The sequence below is a fragment of the Mobula hypostoma genome, chromosome 6 (genome assembly GCF_963921235.1).
Source record: "Mobula hypostoma chromosome 6, sMobHyp1.1, whole genome shotgun sequence".
Taxonomy (NCBI): domain Eukaryota; kingdom Metazoa; phylum Chordata; class Chondrichthyes; order Myliobatiformes; family Myliobatidae; genus Mobula; species Mobula hypostoma.
This window is the reverse complement of record NC_086102.1, coordinates 28,995,454-29,015,964: the sequence shown is the minus strand read 5'-3', so window position 1 is coordinate 29,015,964 and position 20,511 is coordinate 28,995,454. Positions and strand designations below refer to the sequence as shown.

Genomic DNA, 20,511 nt, shown 5'->3' with positions numbered 1-20,511 from the left:
GCTCAGTACAGGCCCTTTAGCCCATGATGTTGCACCGACATTCTGACCTACTTCAAGATCAATCTAACCCTTAGTATAGCACCCCTCCCCCCAATTTTCTTTTATACATGTGCCTATTTAACAGTCACTTATATGTCCCTAATGTATCAGTCTCCATCACCACCCCTAGCAGCTTGTTCTGTGCAGCCCACCACTCTGTGCAAAAATACCTCCCTCTGACATCCCCCTGTACTTTCCTCAAATCACTTTAAAATTATGCACTCTTGTATTATCCATTTCTGTTCTGCAATAAAGGCACTGCCTGCCCACTCCAACAATGCCTCCTTTCATCTTATATCCTCTATTTAGTCACCTGTCATCCTCCATCCCTCAAAGGAGAAATGTCCTAGCTTGCACAGTCTGTCTAATCCAGGCAGCATCTTGGTAAATCTCCTCTGCACCTCTCTAAAGCTTCCACATCCTTCCTATAATAAGGTGACCAGAACTGAGTACACCAAGTGTGAGCAAAGCAGTTTTGTAGAGCTGTAATATTAACTTGCGACTCTTGAACTCGCATCCCCAACTAATAAAGGCCAACACACCACACATCTCAACTTGCTTGGCAACTTTGAGGGGTCTATGGACGTGGACCCCAAAATCCCTCTGTTCCTCCACACTGCTAAGAATGGCTTTAGATCACAGAACAAGTTCAACCTTCCAAAGTGCATCACTTCACACGTTTCTAGATTGAACTACAGCTGCCACTTCTCAGCCCAGTTCTGCATCTATCAGCTCCCATTATAACCTGTAACAGCGGTCCCCAACCACTGGGCCGCGGACTGGTACCAGGCCGCAAAGCATGAGCTACCGGGCCGTGAGGAAACGATATGATTTGTCGATATGAGTCAGCTGCAGCTTTCCTCATTCCCTGTCATGGCCACTGTTGAGCTTGAACGCACGCGAGGTCATTACCCGCGCGTCATCCATGTCAGCGCAGAAAGGAGATCAACTCCTTGAGCTTGCAAATGAGGATGGACTGAAAAGTATGTTTGACATAACATCTCTGCCGGCACCATCTTGTTGTAGCGAAACAAGCCCAGGGCTCCCTCTGATTCAGCGATATTGGTGTGTTGCAATGATTTTATATGTTCATACGGGGAAAATATGTGCTGTGTGTTTAATATCCAAACGTTACTTAAAATGTTATGATGCTATTGACTTATGAGTGACTTATATAACCGTATAACAATTACAGCACGGAAACAGGCCATCTCTGCCCTTCTAGTCTGTGCCGAACGCTACTCTCACCTACTCCCACCGACCTGCACTCAACCCATAACCCTCCATTCCTTCCTGTCCATATACCTATCCAATTTTTCTTTAAATGATAATATCGAACCTGCCTCTACCACTTCTACTGGAAGTTCATTCAACACTTACTTCAGGCTCCCCATCCTCCCCTGATAATTGACTTATCACTATGTTCATGCGAGGAAAATATGCACTGTGTGTTTAATATTAAATTCGTTAGATAAACCCTTTTAGAAACGAAATTGAGTATATTAGCCACTTATCACCTATATTCCGGTCGTGATTAACGCCCCCCACCCCCCCGAACAGAATCGCCAAAAACGATTTGTAGAAAAAAATTGGCACGTACACGCATGCGCACTGGTTCCCACGCAAGGCTTCATGGTCATTGTAGTCTTTCTTGGGGTAAACATAACGTATTTGACTACCACTCTTGTCCGTTGGCAACCCTACATCACCCCGGCCCCCCCCCCCCCCGGGTCAGCCGGTCCGCAAGAATATTGCCGATGATAAACCGGTCCGCGTTTCAAAAAAGGTTGGGGACTCCTGACCTATAAGATGCTTTCTTTCTTATTCATAAATAGAAATGCTTTAAGCTTTCAAATAAACGTGGTTAAATCACTAACAATTTTCAGTGTGAAGTGCCTCAACAATTCTGTAATTCATTTAAAGTAGTAATGCTATGTGATAATGACAAAGAGAGTAATCAAAAATATATTTGCTGTAGGGGAAGCCTGATGTTCGTATGGCTTATATCCAGTTTGCAATTTCGTTTCTGATTGCTGGCGACAACAACACAATTAGCCAAGTCCTGGAGTTAAAAGGTACTTTCAGTCTCATTAGTCAACCAGAATTTGAAATCTGAAGACTTTTGCTTTAAATATCTTCCTGTATTGATAACAGTGCCAAGTGCCAAAATAATGTTCTTGATGCATTATGTAAACAAGTTACCCTTTGTGAGAAACAATGATAAAAGCTATAGAGTTGCATTGTTTGAGAGATTGCCAAGATGAAAAAAGATGCCGTGAAAAATAATTAAGATAACCAGTGTGGTTTATAAGAAGAAAAGGCTGAAAAAGCTGCTTTGATTATTTTTAGATCCTTCTATTAAGGAAGGTGTTAGAGTAAAAGGCCAAGTAGTAAATCCTGATCAAAGTGCAAGTGATGAGGAGTATGGAATCGGGAGATTCAGAGGAATAATGAAGAATGTTGGGAACAGTAATAATGGAGGAATGAAGAGTCCGACAGTACTTAGTATTCATTTTAACTGAAGTGTTTTTCTTAAGATTTTATTGCAGATATATTCACTTCTGGACTAAAAGAAGATCATATTTCTGTCATAAATTTACTTCTATCAACTTTTAAAGCAAAGGTTTGTCAATCTACTTGTAAATAGTTTTCAGCTCAAGTATCCAACGGTTATCTAGAAGTCCGCTTTGGGAAAGCTTTCACACGATGTATTTTTAACAGAAATTTATTATTATAACTTGTTAGAAACCGCATGCATTTTGTTAAAGCAGCATGGATTATGTTTTTAGTTTACAGTGTACGCTTTATAAAAGTAAAATATGCAGTCAAAGTAAATAGGTAAATTTCAGATTCAGAAGCTGTGGCATTTGGTATGCATCGAGGATCATTGCTGGATCACTTGAATCTGTTTGAAAGTTGTGGAAGAGGAGTTCAAGTGTGATAGATTTACAAATAATATGATGTTGAATGGCAGTGTAGATGGTGAAGTGGATGCAAGGGGTCTTTAGGACATATGCACATACTAAGTGACAGTGAGAGCATGGGGATAATGTGGTAGAAAAATAGAAGAGAAAAATATTTTTCTAAATGATGAAATGTTGGACTTCTAAGGTACCTTTTGTGTCATTATTTATCAATCACAAGAAGTTCATACACACAGGTTCAGCAAGTACTTAGGAAAGCAATGAATGTGTTGTCTTATAATGCAGCAGGGTTTGAGAGCAAAGGAATTGTGTTTTTTCTACAATCAAACCAAGCCCTGGTGTGACCACATTGAAATATTGTGCACAAGTCTTACTTGGGAAGTCTAACTTGATATGTCTAACTTAGGAAGGATGTACTTACCATTGAGGGGCTTCAATAGATATTAACTCAGTTGTTTGCAGAGGTGGTGGGTTTTTTCTGCATAGAAAGTTTATATCGAATGTATGTACTGTATACTCCAGGGTTTTTGAAGAATGATAGGTTATCTCACAGAAACATACAAAACTCTGCAGGGCTTCACAAGGTAGATGCAAGCTTGATGATTCCCCTGGGCATGGGAAAGTTGTGTTGAAATATAAGATCAAATGTTATCTTATTGAGAACTGGAGCAGGCCTTAAGGATTAATTCCTGCATCATTCTCTTTTGTTATATAATTATATATTTGCTAAGTGTATTTTATAAATGGAGTTTAAACTAATTATGCACAGATACAGTACTTCATAAAAGTTTATCCATATTCTGTATTTTAACACAATTGTACATTTGCACCGAGAGCTGACCAGGGTTGCTTACCCTTCATGTTTCTATTCTCAGTGATTCAATTATGTTTCTTGGATACACATGAAGTAAAACCATAAAATCAGCACTCTTCACTGCCACGTTATGCCTGTTCTCCAAACCTTACACCCACACTGATACAGTCACTGTTCTATTGTGTTTTCAGATGCCCTGCTGCTACCTAGAAGAGTTCCTCTTCCCAAGAGTCACTTTGACACTCTGACAGTCACCTTAGGTTCAAATACTCCCGTCCTTTGTGTCACTTACTGAACATTCAATCAGTCTGTTTTTATAAGCTCATCTTATATACGTAGATACTCCACATTCAACATTTATTTCTGTTTTATAGGATTGCTTTTATATTTATTGTGTTTTTTTTATGCTGCATCAGAGCTAAAGTAACAATCATTTTGTTCTTCTTTACACTGGAGAATGACAGTAAATCAACTTGAGTCTTGAAATGTAGCTTTTATTTTCTGACCTCCTGCACCCCTCCTCACTTCATTACATCTCTCTGTTGGCTGCACAACTCCCTACTCATTCTCTGGTTGTGGCATGAATGATGTGATTGAGTACATGAGGAACAGGTTCACAGTTACCAGGCACATTGTAACAATAGGAATACATGCCATGCATTGAAAGTGCTAATTCTATTTTAATATCTTAACCTTTCATAATTTCTGGAATTTTTTTTCTTGAGGATTTAATTAATAAAATCCACTTTGTGTATTTTTCATTTGCCATCAAGGTTGTGCAAAATAAAGCCATAAGTAAAACACAGAAGGTTCGCTTATTCTCAGTAGGAGTTTTGAGTCAGATTGCTACATTATATCGCTGGAGTGGAACAGTTGATGTTCAGGTCGATACTGGGAAGGTAGGTACTTGAATGGATCAAAAATAGTAATTATCATAATTTAGGATCAAGTTTTTGTGCTATAGCACCAAATACACAAGCTGATACTGTTTTAAAAATAAGACTTGCATTTCATGGATGACGATATTCCGAACTGCATCTAAAATGTTTTCTGTAATGTTAAATGCTGTTTTATGGACACCACAATCTCCTAAATGTTTGCTTCTCCCCTCAGGCATGTTGACTTATTTTCTTGCATTCTCTCCTGCTCTATATGAAGCTCTTCTCTGTCTAAAATAATCCTTGTTGACCACTGCTGTGCTGAAGTCAATAAAGCTATTTTGATAGCAACACAAATGAAAGCAAATATCTGCCAGAGTATTGACAGAAGGCTGGACTATAGAGTGAATTTACCTGGCTTTGTAGAATTTATTTTTTGAAGTTACTGCAACCTATAAAAATGTAATTAGGTATTAACTAATAGGATCTATGTAATTAATTTTTGTTAATATACCTTTATCCTATTTTAATGGATTAAGAGCAAATTCCTTCCATATTTTTAGTATTTATTTTGAAATGTATGTTCAAATAATGGAATAAATATTTATTAGATATGAGGTAATATGGTTGTATCCTGGTATATGTCACAGCACCATTTCATTTACATTTTAAAGTACTGTGAAAATTTTAAAGCAATGTCTCTTCATCTTCACTAACAAGAAAGTTAGCCTGTATCAGTGAAGAAATAGGTATAACACTAAAGTTGGTGATCTTTCACCTGTTCTGATGAAAGATAGAAACATAGAAAACCTACAGTACAATACAGGCTCTTCAGCCCACAAGGCTGTACCGAACATGTGCTTACTTTAGAAATTATCTCGGGTTACCCATAGCCCTCTATTTTTCTAAGCTCCATGTACCTATCCAGGAGCCTCTTAAAAGACCCCATTGTATCCGCCTCCATCACCGTCGTCGGCAGCCATGCACTCACCACTCTCTGCATAAAAAAACTTAACATCCCCTCTGTACCTACTTCCAAGCACCTTAAAACTGTGTCCTCTCATATTAGCCATTTCAGCCCTGGGAAAAAGCTTCTGACTATCCACAAGATCAATGCCTCTCATGATTTTGTACACCTCTATCAGGTCACCTCTCATCCTACATTGCTCCAAGGAGAAAAGATTGTGAGCCTTTACTCTGTTATGCTCTCTAGTGAAGCTGCCCGAACTTCCGACTTTTTTAGATTTCCAACATCATACATTTATTTTTGTTAATACAATTTTAATACTGACTCATCATCTATTGAGGAATGCATGAAAAATGTCTTCATTCAAATGTAAGATAAAAATGTAGAACTTGTAACGAGTAGTTGATGTAGATAACCTTGTATATTAAGGGGAGATGGTGAAGTTGCTAAGGGAGAAAGGAATAGACTGTGCTGAGAGGGTGAGATGAAATGCTGTGGATGAAATGCTGCATAAGCACTAATGTAGGTCAGTTGGATAGAATACAGGTTATGCAATGCTATAAAAATGAACAATTCTACCTTATGTACTGCTTTACAGGAAGGTCAAGATTCAACGATAGCTGGAAAGGATCTGGTTCGAGAACTTGTGCACAATTTCTTGATTGATCTCTGCTGCTCACTTAAATATGGCATAAATTTTTATGATTCTAGTCTGGGTACAGCAAAAAGGTAAGAATATTCCTCGTAGCTTCACGTCAATTCACTGTGCACTTTATATTTTGAAATGGAAAGGATATTGGTAAAACGTGCTTACTGCCCTTCAGCTAACTAAATGAAACCCTAGTTCGCAATTTCATTACAGAGGTTTGTCGGTATGCTTCCTCCATGGTATCAAAGAGGAGTTTTCTTTCTAAGCTTTGTGGGTTCAAATATGGAATTCCCAGTGCTAGTTTTCAAATGGGATTTGGGATGGGATTTCATTTTTGGAAGTGAGAGCTGATCTCATTGGAACAGATAAGATCCTGAGAAGGAAGGCCTGAAAGTGCAAATGCCAAGGTATATGATATATAATGGTGGGAAAATCTCAAGTGAAGAGCATGGTTACAAGGTTAAGAACAGTTATCTAAAACTGAATTGCAGAGGACTTCTTCATACAGGAGAATATCTACCCCAGACAGTTCCAAGTAAATTTATTATCGAAGTACATATATTTGTCACCATATATAACCCTGAGATTCATTTTCAATAAAATTCGTAAAATAATAACCGTAACAGAATCCATGAAAGACCGCACCAACTTGGGCATTCAATCATTGTGTAAAAGACAAAGAACTGTGTAAATACAAAAGTAAGAAATAATAACAATAAATAATAATTAGCAATAGCTATCGAGAATATGAGATGAAGAGTCCTTGAAAGTGAGTCCATTGGTTGTGGGAAGATTTCAAAGATTGAGCAAGTGAAGTTGTCCCCTTTAGTTCAAGAGCCTAATGGTTGAGGGATAGTGACTGTTCCTGAACCTGGTGATGCGAGTCCTGAGGCTCCTGTACCACCTTTCTGATGGCAGCAGTGAGAGAGAGCGTATCCTGGATGGTGGGGATCCTGGTGATGGATGGTGATTTTCTGCAACGGTGTTTCGTGCTCAGTGGTGGGGAGGGCTTTAGGAGTGATGCACTGGGCCATATCCACTACTTTTCTCTTCAAAGGCATTGATGTTTCCAGACCAGGCTGTGATTCAGTCAATCAATATACTCCCCACTACACATCTATAGAAGTTTGTCAAAGTTTTTGATGTCATGCTGAATCTTTGACAAACTTCTATAGATGTGTATTGGACTCTAGATCACTGTATTTAAAGAAGTACAGTGGATTCTGGTTAACTGGCCATTTGTTAATCGGGACAGCCACTTAAAGAACAAAAACTAATCCAAGAAAACAGCCAGGATTCCCTTCATTTATTTGGGACCCTATGCCCCTGAATTGGGAACAGGAGACTATTGCTGAACGGTTTAACTAGTGTCAGTTGTGTGCATTTATGTGGCCGTTAGACAGACACTACATTGTGCTTAGAGTGAACAGTTTTTAATTGCATTAGTTGCGTGTGTTTGTGTTCAAAAAGCCGTGATATTTTGTTACTGGGGTAGTTGGTGAGAAATAAGCAGCAAGACAATTCAGAACTGTTTTGCTCACTGTGGTTTCAAGCATTCTGACTTAGAGATGCCAGAAATGGCTGGGAGTGAAAATGAAATGACTTCACTACTTCAGCAATAAAGAACCATGAAGAATTTGATGGTATTGACAAGGTATCATCTTGATTGTTGCAATGAAAGTGAAGATTTGGAGGGATGCACTCGTGGAAAGCTTTGTATGAAGGCAGTCCATTATCTGCACTAAGTGTCAGCGCTGATTTTGTTCATTTACAGTCAATAAAAAAAACACGCCAGCATACAGTGGATGAATTCCTCCGTCAGAGCTAATACACAGTTTTATTACTAATACTGTAGTAGTATTGTTAGTGTTCTAATTTGTTCTATATTTAATTTAAATACGTAATTTGTTATACAGTTAAGCAGTAATTTGACTTTTTTTAAATACCTTTTCCAAGAAACTTCACCTAATTGGGGCAATTGCTTAATTAAGCCAAAATGTGCTGGTCCTGTTGTTTCCCAGTTAACTGGAATTCGTTGTACATAATTTTTTTGAAAGACCAGGAATTCATAGCTATGTAAAATGGTACGGAAAGAAGAGGAGCCCTGGTTCAGATCAACCATGACCATATTGAGTGGAGAGGCAACTAGTGCCTACTCCTGCTCTTAATTTTTGTATAGGTATATGCATTAGCTCCACAGAGATCTAGTCTAATGCTGATCAAATGGGTGGGAAACAAAGTTTCGAGCTCTAATCAGCCATTAAGCAAGATTGTTATTGTATTGCATTTTGTTGAGTCAATCAAGATGTATGCAGGAATAAATAGGATAAAGAGTTTATCAGGTAGCAGAGGCACTCAGCTCAAAGCCTCTCTGAACATGGGCAATTTAATCACCTTTTGCTTTGATTCGCTGTGGGTTGGAAGGTTAGTGTAGGTACACAGCCAATTCAAACTAGATTTGGGGGTCAGAATTAATCACTGCAAATTCCAGGCCCTGTTATTTAGTAGCTGGTTCCACAGATATTTTGTTCCCATCACTGTCAGATCCAATTGAAGGTGCTTGGAATATGTTTTGGAGGAGCTGGGTGGAGTGTATAAATAGGTTATAGAGAAAGGTGGCATTCTGGTACCATCATCCCCTTTCAATCACCTGCTCTCCATATGTGTGAGGTAGCTGGCTATTGATGTTCACAGGTATGGCTCATTCTACACAATTTTGCAAAACTTGTTACCTGTGTTATTTGCAGGTTGTCTGGAGCTTAAAAAGGCATTGGGTTTGCAGGGCCTCAATGCATTGATCTCTATAAAATGTGGGACAATGTACCCAACATGGCCCTCATTTTGATGTATACCTTTAATTACAATGGGTAGGGAAACACTAGTGTCACTCTGTCTCCAGTTTTGCCAAAGAAGTGTCTGACAATGTGTCATAGAATACTCTTTTAATTTTGACCTCGGCTCATCACGTGCTCTGCATAGAACAGATATCATAAAAAGACTTAATTACAAAATAGTCGGTAGTCTGCGCAAAATATCATGATTGGAATTAAGTAATTAGAGTAAAGTTACTTGTGATAAAAATGGTGGCTTGAATGATTCATTTTATATAAATTTTAAAAAATAAATAAATGAATAAAATAATTTTTGGAAAGAAATTATTTCAATAAACCGAAGTGTTTTCTAAATTGTATCCAAATCCTCAAGGTATGTCTGACTACCACATTTTCAGTTATCTTACTTAAGGATAAAGGAAGTGAAGATCCCAAAAGAGAGATAATAGAAAATTTATTAACTGAGTTAGCTTCTAAAGAAACCCACCCAGGACAGTCCTCATGATTAATATAGTATAACCAAAATGTGAGATTCCATACATTAGCTGCCCAGTAATAAAACCTAAAATTTGGTAAAGCTAAATCTCCATTCTTTTTAACTTTCTGGAGATGGACTTTATTCAATCGAGGACGTTTATTTTTCCATATGTAGGAGGATAAAATAGAGTCCAGAGAGTCAAAAAGGATTTAGGAATAAAAACGGGTAAAGCCTGAAAGAGGTATATAAATTTAGGTAAAACATTCATTTTAATAGAATTAATTCGACCAATCAATGATAACAAAAGGGACAACCTATTTGATAATGTTCTTTTTATATAATTTAATAAAGTAAGAAAATTTTCTTTAAATAAGTATTTATAATTCTTAGTAATTGTTACACCCAAATAAGTGAATTGGTGAATTTAGAAAACACATTGGTTTATTGAGATTCTCCTTTTCTAGTCCCATTTTTTTAAATTACTTTTTTAAGCCTTCTATGACTGATGTAGTTTTTAAACAATGGGAAAGATTGGGCATTACATGTTTCCAGGATCTGTTTGTTGGAGGAAGTCTTTCTTCATTCAAACAATTGTCAGCTAAATATAGTTTACCAAAAATCCATTTTTTCCGGTACTTACAGATTAGAGATTTTCTGCAATCTCAATTATATACATTTCCTAATAGTCCTGACAAGAATGTATTAGATGAAATTCTTAATATGGAATCATTTTATAATGGTTCAATATCCAATATTTATGATATGTTGTTGGGAATGAGAAATGAAATCAAAAATCTTTGGGAACAAGATTTACAGACTTCAATTTCTGAAGAAACTTGGAATGAAATTTTTAAATTGCTTAATACTTCATCATTATGTGCTCATCATTCCTTCCTACAATTTAAAATGATTCATAGGGCTTATATGACCAAGGATAAGTTATCTCGTTTTTATATGGATATATCTCCGTACTGTGATAGGTGTAACAATGGAGAAGCTTCATTTATTCATATGTTTTGGACATGCCCAAGTCTTGGAAAATATTGAAAGGAAGCATTCCAAACTTTTTCTGTACTCTGTAAAGTAAATTTTAAGCCTAATCCTTTGACTGCCCTATCTGGTATTATTTGAAGGAAAGATATCATTTTGAAGACATCTGATCTGCACATTCTGGCTTTTATCTCTCTTATGGCTAGGAGGGCGCTTTTGTTTAAATGGAAGGATGATATTCCACCTAACCATGCTCAGTGGTTACAGGATGTTATGGCATGCCTAAATTTAGAAAAGATTTGTTGTTCAATTTCTGAATCTAACCAAGGTTTTCAAAATTTATGGGGAGTGTTTTAAAATTATTTTCATAATCTTTGACTTCTCGTTAAAGTATAGAAGTGGGTTAATAGCATATTTTATTATCTGATAAGGTTTTTTTCTTTTTTTCCCCAAACAGTTTCGACTTTGGTAGTGGGTGTAGATCTTTTTTTTAATAAAACTGTTTATATTCTAATATATGAATTAATCTAATCTATATGAATGTAGGGTAAGGAGTTCGTTAGTGTGATTCAATATACTGTATCTGGTATTATTATATTTCTTTTGTTTTATGATTGTATTCTTTTGGACTCTTCTAATTAGAAATCAGTAAAAATATTGAAAAAGAAAGAAGAAAATGTTTTCACGTCTGGGTTATTGGAGAAATCTATATTGCAATGTCCGTTATTAGCATCGAATTACTTTTACTTTGCTGTAATTTGCACATTACCTTTGAATTTAGTGATGTTAATTAATGCACCATCTACAGATCTAAAAATATGTATTGTTCAAATATGAATTGTGATTGTGTCTGCAGGGGAGGGAATGTGGTGCTGCTGAGGTTCCTGCTTGGCTTAAAAACAGCGACAGAAGATGAGCTAGTGGCTGACCTCATCGTGAACATCCTTAAAGTGTGTCCTGATTTATTGAACAGATTCTTCAAAGAAACACAGTATTCCTTTGTCCCCAGACTTAAGACAGTTTGGCTAGACAATATGAAATTGCTTCGAAAGGTAGGAGGCAAATAATTTGCACAGAGCTTTCAAATTTGATTCATTTCTGAATATGTACTTTCTGAGATCACAACTCAGAGACAAAGGAAGCACAAATGGAAAAATAGTGGAATATTACAGTTTAATTAACAAAATTCTGTAATGAGAACGCATTTAAAATTGGATAGTTAACATGCATATTTTAAATAGAAACAATGGGATTCTCTGTGTTTGATGCAGTACCAATTTAAATTGAATCCAAAATGAAGAATGCTGGACAGACTGTGGAGCATCTCTGAGAAAGGAAAACATGTTTTGGTTCTGTACTCTTTTGATATATAAAACAAACCAACTCCCGCGAAAGAATGCTTTACAGAATGCAATGGCTCTGAAATTTTAATCAGCAATGAAAGAAAGGATGGTATTTTTCACTGTTTTTGAAGAAAGATCTCCGTAAAAGTCAGATCTGTTGTCCCTTTCCCTTTGTAATTTGCTATCAGACATTTCCAGTTCAACAGTGATACAGAGAAACAAGGTTGAAGTCAAGTTGGACAAGTATCCAATTGTGTCAGAGTTCTTATAGATGTCAAACAGGGAAACAGACAAGAGCAGAACTTTTAATTGACACTTTAAACATTTTAGAGGACAAAATAAACTTTGGAGCATATGATTAAGGCAGCAGGGTTTAATTCTCCTTTTAAAAATAATTGTTTTAATTGTTATTGAGTTGCAATAAGTAATTACATGCACGTAGATTATATTTTAGATGAGCAGTAATGAAGGTTTGGTTCCTTAAGGTCGTTGTAGTTGGAGGAGGTAGTGGGGAAGGCTTCCACTACCTATTAATGCTCCCAATGGTGTGCGTCTCAAATAGCCTCTAACAACCAAGTCCAGCTCCTGGCCTTCATGTGTGGCTTAGCTACGAAGCCCAACAGAACTGTTTCTACTGATCGGAGAAGGGACTAAGGCGGGTTACTGGTGCCTTAAAACCAGTCACTTCCGGCAAGTGGGGTTCGTCTGCCACGGTTAGCAGCTCATCTAGGAGATGGAAAACTCTGATCTTAAACCTCAGCTGCCTTATGGCTATATCCACTCATGAGGAAGGCTTCAGAAGTAAACCCTGAGGGAAAATCCGGAACTGGAGTCCCTAAGGCTGGCCTATGCTGAGTTCAATGCTGACTGGCAACTCCTGCTACACTGGCAACAAACTATATCAATCTCTGCTGTTCTTTTGGAATCAGCAGCTGTATGGAGGCAGAACCTGCTTGCTCTCATGGAGAGCAACAGCCTACTCTCCTTGTCGTACTGCCCTGGCTTGTGTAAGAACGAAGAGAAGCTGGTGTGTGCTTGGCTAGCAAAAATTGCCTCACAGCAAAGCTACCAACCCTGCCTGTTACTTTAAATGACCGAATCCAGACCTTGCGTACACCTTTGCAAGGAAAACGCCTCCTCACCATAGTCATCGTTTACGCCCCAACTCTGACTAATCCCAGTGAAGTCAAGGAGGCATTCTACAGTGAGCTGAAAACCACCATCAGTAGCGTGGCAACTTCTGATAAGCTGCTGTTACTGGGAGACTTTAATGCTCGCGTTGGCAAAGAGTCTACTGTGTGACCTGGTGTGATTTGATGCCAAGGGGTTGGCAACAGTAACGGTCTACTGCTCCTCTCGATGTGCTCAGAATTCAAACTCTGCATTACTAACACACTGTTCGGATTGCTAGACAAGCTCAAATGCACATGGATACATCCACGATCTAAAAGCTGGCATCTCATTGACTATGTCATCACCCAACAACGAGACATCTCTGACATTCGTATCACCAGAGTTGGAGCTGAGTGCTCAACTGATATCAAATGATTTGGTTGGATCTATGTCTATCGATCAAACCTCCACACAAACACGAGGAAATCTGTGGATGCTGGAATTTCAAGCAACACACGTAAAAATTGCCGGTGAACGCAGCAGGCCAGGCAGCATCTATAGGAAGAGGTACAGTCAACGTTTCAGGCCAAGACCCTTCGTCAGGACTAACTGAAAGAAGAGACAGTGAGAGATTTGAAAGTGGGAGGGGGAGGAGAGATCGGAAATGATAGGAGAAGACAGGAGGGGGAGGGATGGAGCCAAGAGCTGGACAGTTGATTGGCAAAAGGGATATGAGAGGATCATGGGACGGGAGGCCTAGGGAGAAAGAAAGGGAGGGTAAGCCCAGAGGATGGTCAAGGAGTATAGTGAGAGGGACAGAGGGAGAAAAAGAGAGAGAGAAAAAAATATATATATATAAAAATAATTTAAAAATAAATAAATAAATAATGGATAGGGTACGAAGGGGAGGTGGGGCATTAACGGAAGTTAGAGAAGTCAATGTTCATGCCATCAGGTTGGAGGCTACCCAGACGGAATATAAGGTGTTGTTCCTCCAACCTGAGTGTGGCTTCATCTTGACAGTAGAAGAGGCTGTGGATAGACATATCAGAATGGGAATGGGACATGGAATTAAAATGTGTGGCCACCAGGCGATCCTGCTTTCTCTGGCAGACAAACCTCCATGCAGACTGAACCACCCAAAAAGCTGAACACCACCGAACTGAAACATCACGAGTGTGCTGATGCCCTGAAATCCTCTATGGAAACTGCTCTAAGCAGGCTAGTTGAGAATCCACCAGACGACATTACTGAGCACTGAAATGCCTTCAAAGAAACGGTCTACAGCACTGCCCAGGACACCTTGGGGAAAGTCAAGTGCAAGCATCAGGCCTGGTTTGATGAGAGCAACCAATCTGTGCAAGACCTTCCAAGACTCAATTTCCAAAAAACGTACCTTTTTGAGTGAAAAATCAACTTTGCACAGGCAGCTCAGAGTTGTGAAAGACCAGTGGTGGGCAAACAAGGCCAAGGAGTTACAAACCTTCACTGACTGTAATGACTCAAGAAGCTTCTAAGAAGCAATCGAGGTTGTGTATGGTCCATCAAAACAAGGCACCTCACAACTCCTGAGCAAGGACAGTACACCCATCTTCACTGAGAAGTAAGAGCTCATGAAAAAATGGCAAGAACACTTCCACGAGCTGCTGAACAGACCAGGAACCATCACCAATGAAGCACTGGGCAGAGTACACCCTCAACCCATACTGTTCGAGCTAGATGCTCCCCCTACTCTTCACGGGGTCATCAAAGCCATCAAACAGCTAAAACCCAACAAAGCACCAGGGCCTGACGGTATCGCAGCCAAGATCTACCAGTATGGTGGTCACACACTGACATCATGCCTGCACCAGCTGTCCACAAAGTTGTGCGGAGCTGCAGAACTACCACAAGACTTCAAAGACACATCAATAGTGACCATCTATAAGAACAAGAGAGACTGCAACAATTACTGTGGCATCTCTCTTCTGTCATTTGCTTTTTTTTTTAATTTTATTTTTATTTGGATAAGGAGTTCACAATTATCATGTACTTTTTTCACACATATAACCTTTTCCAAGAAAATGCCTCACAAAGATCATCCTTAGACGCTTGGTGTCCAACATCAGTGACAACATCCTTCCAGAAAGCCAGTGTGGTTTCCAAACAGGCCGTAGTACAGTAGACGTGACCTTTTCACTGAGGCAACTTCAAGAGAAATGTTTTGAGCAGCAGAGAGGTCTCTATGTCACACTTGTTGATCTAACCAAATCTTTTGACACTGTTGGTAGAGATGGCCTGTGGAAGCTCCTACCAAAATTTGTTTGCCCCCCACGCCTAACCAACATCATCCGTCAGTTCCACGAAGGCATGGAAGGCTGCATCAACATGTGTGGTGAGTTGGCAGACCCATTTTCTATCAGCAACAGTGTAAAACAGGGTTGTGTTCTGGCTCCTACTCTGTTTGGATTATTCTTCGCTGCTGTTCTTCAGGATGCCACATCAGATGAAGTTAGGGGTCTTCCTACAAACGAGGGCTGATGGCGGGCTCCTCAACCTAGCAAGATTGAGAGCAAAAGCAAAAGTCAGGGACATTGTGGCACATGAGCTACAGTTAGCTGATGACTGTGCACTGGTTGCCCACTCTCTCAAAGACTACAGGAGATCACCAGTTGCTTTGCCAGTGCAGCCAAAAGCTTCAGACTAACAATCAGCCTGAAAAAGATGGAAGTTTTGTACCAACCGGCTCCTGGCTCAAGCTACAAAGAACCAACTGTCCTCATTGATGACACTCGTCTGAACGCTGTCAACAAGTTTTGCTACCTGGGCAGCATAGTAACATCCTCAGCTTCTCTGGATGTACAGATTGAGTCAAGAATCAGAAAAGCCTGCTTTGCCTTTGGTCAGCTGAAAGATCGAGTTTGGTCAGAGAACATCACGTTGGCCACCAAGTGCAAGGTATACAGGGTCATTGTCATATCAACCTTGTTATACGGATGTGAGACATGGTGCCCATATCAGAGACGCTTAAACCAGCTTGACCAACTGCAGCAGCGTCACCTACGTTCTCTGATGAAGATCACCTGGCGAGACAAGGTCTCCAATACCGAGGTCCTCTCTCGAGCCGGAATGCCAGTAGTTTCAACGTTGGTGATGTCAGCCCAACTGCGCTGGGCAGAATATGTTGTCAGAATGCCTGATGGAAGACTGCCCAAGGACATCTTGTATGACCAACTGTCCAGTGATACCGGAAATCATGGAGGCCAGCAACTACGGCAATATTGACAGTATTCTTGCAGACTGGCTGACCAGTTGGGGCGGGGGGGGCGGTGTGGGTGTTGTTAATCACAACCGGAATATAGGTGATAAGTCAACTAAGTCACTTATAAGTGGCAAATACACTCAATTTCGTTTCTAAAAGGGTTTATCTAATGAATTTAATATGAAACACACAGTGCATATTTTCCCCGTATGAACATATAAAATCATTGCAACACACCAATATCGCTGAATCAGTGGGAGCCCTGGGCTTGTTTCCCTGCAACAAGATGGTCCCATCGAGGGGTGATGGGAGACAGCGATACTCGAAGGGGGTTCCTCGTGTCCAGTCTATTCCGCAATTTAGTTTTCGTTGCATTCATTGCAGAAAACCCCGCTTCGCAGAGATACGATGTTGGAAATGGAAGCAACGTTGTCAGTGCTTTCATGGCTATCTCAGGATATTCAGCCTTGACTTTGATCCAGAATGCTGGCAGAGATGTTATGTCAAACATACTTTTCAGCCCACCGTCATTTGCAAGCTCGAGGAGTTGATCTTCTTCCCGCGCTGACAAGGATGACGTGCGGGTAATGACCACGTGTGCGTTCGAGTTCCAACAGTGAGCATGACAGGGAATGAGGAAAGGTGCAGCTGACTCATATCATTTCATATCGCCAAATCATATCATTTCCTCGCGACCTGGTAGCACATTGCTTTGCGGCCCGGTACCGGTCGGCAGCCTGGTGGTTGGGGACCACTGGACTACAGTACAAGGATGTTCTTCACAGGAGCCTCAAGAAAGCTGACATTGCCACATCAGCATGGGAGGATCTGGCTCAAGATCGCTCACAGTGGAGGGACGCCATCAGAAAATGTGTGGACACTGCTGAGAACAAGCTCAACGAGTCAACACTGGAAAGGCACAGGAAGCACCACAACAGAGCTCCTGCCCCTGCTGCCCCTCCAGGCCTCACTTGCCAAGTATGTGGCGAGCAGTAGCTGTCAAGGATTGGCCTGTACAGCCACTCCAGGACGCACATATCAAACTCTCCCAACTGACTGAAAGGAACCATCATCATCCTATGAGATGGATAGCCAGAGATCACATAGACAGCTAAGATGCAATATCCGTGGTTAATCCCAACCAACAGAGGGCTTCATCATGATGGCTTGAAAGGCCTTTTAAAATGTTACTTAATAGTCGTGCAACAAAATATTTTCCACATTTTTACAGCTAAATTGAAACTGGAAAAAGCTAGAAATACACAAGAAAAGTTATTACCTGTGGACAAGGATGGTTTTATTTTAGATTCCCTGTAAAAGCAATTTTAACTTTTTGGTTGTTTTGGTGCTGTTCCTCTCCATGCCTTGTAGTGCATCGGGCAGTAACCTTGTCGTTTCTTTAGCACTTGTCTTTTTTTTACAAGGCCAAGTTGCTAACTCGGCGCTGAACCTAAAGCAGATGGAAAGCATGCAACACTAAAATAAGTTACATTCATATTAACTTGAGCAATTTCGTTTGATTCCCTAATGGGCTGCAAAAGTTGTAAAGTTTCAAGCAGGACACAAGTACTGGTGGCAGCTTCAGAATTTCCACATTAAACTTCAAATATTCCAAATTCGCTGTCATTTTCATGGTGAAAGAATGCTGAACCTCAAATGTTCTTCTTTATTACTATAACACTGTCTCACCAGTTTTTCATGAGATTAAATAATGGTGAGAAAAAGAACGAGAAAAAGAAGACAAGACATTTAAAAGAATCACTGTCTTAACTTCTATGCAAGGTGTTGTTCACACATATTGGAAGTCTGTTTGATTATTATTACTAAGGCCCATAAAACGAAAATTACTATCAGCGTAAATAAGTAACCTCTGTAAATCCTAATAATAAACTTTCTCCGAGTCAGAATCACAGGAACTAACATTATATTTGTATTTTCAACTTTCATTCCAGATCTATGAAGCTCAGCCAGAAGTTTCCAAGGCTTTCCAGACAAAGGAATACATCCCAATTTCTCGCCTTCTGTCTATGGTGATGGTTACAACAGTACCTCCAGTGGCAACTAAAACCATGTTTATTCAAGGAATCAATGTAAGAGAAAGTATATCTAATGATTTATTTCTGTACTGTATGAAGGAGATTGGTTTTGTTAGCATACAGGTTACTGTCTCCTCTACAGCCAATTTACTTCTCATCAGTTCTAGTTATAATATTGTCTAAATTAGTAAGTGAGTAGTTACTTATTTTCCTGGCATGGTGTACACCTATTGACAAGTATGACCTTGTTATCTTCTGGTTGGTCCTGTAAAACAACAGCCAGAACCATTAAATATGCACTCCTATGAAGTGAATGAAATAGCAGATTTTTCTTTCCAGTCAGTTTGCTTTCCATTCTAGCACCCATTATCTTCAAACCGCTGACAGCTTTTTTAGATTTCCCAATATCTGGGAATGTCCATTTCTCGCTATTGGGAATTAGCACTGCACAATATCCTGAGAGTGAATCCATGGAATTTCAAAAGCACAGCAAAAGAGACTTTTACAGGTTTTAAGCAACACACACAAAATGCCAAAGGAACTCAGCAGGCCAGGCAGCATCTGGGGAAAAGAGTATAGTCGATGTTTCAGGCCGAAACCTTTCAACAAGACACTTTACATGTTCTGCTTTGTTTTTTTTCCTAATGTTTGCATTGAAGGAGTCATTTTATTGGGATTATAAGAAAATTGCTTTCATAACATGTTATATTCTGATGAAGGATCTTTGACCTGAAAGTTAATTATTTCTCTCTCTGATTGCTGATTTACAGAGTATTTCCAGTATTTTCTGTTCTTGTTTCAGATTTCAAAATGTGTTGTTTTTGATATTTTTTCTTAGCTAAGTGACTTTAAGTCTAAATTATCCGCTCATTGACAATTAACTAACTCTCCTTCCTTCCAGTGAATTTGCCCACTTGAGGTATAAAATAAGGATAGATTTATATAATTCCAAATTTATTTTGGCTTAAGCATTCAAGTTTAAGTTTTCAATTGAGTAGTAAATAGTGCAGTAATATTTCCTTTCAGAATATCTTTAGGAAAGTACTAAATTGAATTGTTTTTTTTGCTGTTAGTTTCAATTTTTATTTGCAGTATCATTTATCAGCCATTCTATTCAAATGCAAGCTATTTCTTTCTTTTAATCAATCTAAAAATATAAACATGATGTATTTCTTTGCTTTCAGTTTGCAAATAAAGTAGTTCAACAGACAACTTTATCTCTGCTAGCATTTGTTCTGAAGAGGGCTCTGAAGAATATTGAGCATTGTCTGAATGAGGAACTGTGGCAACACTCTGAAATTTACACTCCCAGTGCAATGGAGGACTTTGCACAGCAGTTCAGAGAAATCCTCTGCAAGGTATCAAAGATTGCAGGCACACCAGACAAATTTGCCTTTTGCCTGGATGATATTTTTGTTATAACTTATGGATATACAAGATTTTAAAAATTGCAGAGCATTTGATACAAGTGAATGGGTAAAACAATCTCGAAGGGTAAAGGGTAGACGTTGGAATTGCAGTGTGAGCTTTCCAGGTGGTAATCCAAACTTATATCAAACAAGTGGGTTTTAGGAAGGAACACAATGATGGAGATATATGAAGAAGGGAATGAAGTGTCTGAAGCTCCTTCAGCAGTGTTAGAATGACAGAAAAACAACTGCATTGAAGGCCACAGTCATACTGGAAACATTGGGTGGGTACTTGAGAATGAAGGAAATTGTAGACATCTGATATTCACAAATGGATGAGAGGGTGAACATTTTAAATTAATTGCAGTAAGAATGATGTACCCTCATGCTACAGATGAGGAAATAATGGATATGCAGATAAGCAGAAGGCAAACTGGAAGCACAAGTTTTTGTTTTAGTGAAGCTGGAAGTTTCAGGTGAAAAGGTTGGGGTAAGTTGAAGATTTGACTAAGCTGGAAACTTTAGGTGAGCAGAGATGGTAGACCACTCAACAGGCATCAGAGAAATCAAGATTAAAGAGGAGAAATTTTGAATGAGGAAAAATCGCCAATCACATTGGTTGTGGTAGTGGAAAGCTAAATAAATTCCCAATTTATAGACCTGAATTTGAGTCTCAATGAGCTGAAGTCTCCCATTGGACTTCTTGAGATATAAATTCGGAGTTGTCTTGTACTGGCCAACAAATCTGTGAATCCATAATCACTACCTTGTTATTCCTGTTGTTTTGCACTATTTATTT

At 39.2% G+C, this 20,511-nt stretch overlaps 1 protein-coding gene across 3 annotated transcripts in view; it reads left to right on the top strand.

The window, feature by feature from the left end:
• The window catches only part of urb1 (URB1 ribosome biogenesis homolog), a 121,435-nt gene that overhangs the window by 9,957 nt on the left and 90,967 nt on the right, over window positions 1-20,511 (top strand). For all 3 annotated transcript variants that reach the window (XM_063050486.1, XM_063050487.1, XM_063050485.1), the window contains exons 5-11: window positions 2,018-2,114; window positions 2,577-2,662; window positions 4,551-4,676; window positions 6,221-6,351; window positions 11,427-11,622; window positions 18,220-18,357; window positions 19,488-19,661. In XM_063050486.1, coding sequence (XP_062906556.1) covers window positions 2,018-2,114; window positions 2,577-2,662; window positions 4,551-4,676; window positions 6,221-6,351; window positions 11,427-11,622; window positions 18,220-18,357; window positions 19,488-19,661 — 948 coding nt within the window. The remainder of the gene's footprint in view (window positions 1-2,017; window positions 2,115-2,576; window positions 2,663-4,550; window positions 4,677-6,220; window positions 6,352-11,426; window positions 11,623-18,219; window positions 18,358-19,487; window positions 19,662-20,511) is intronic.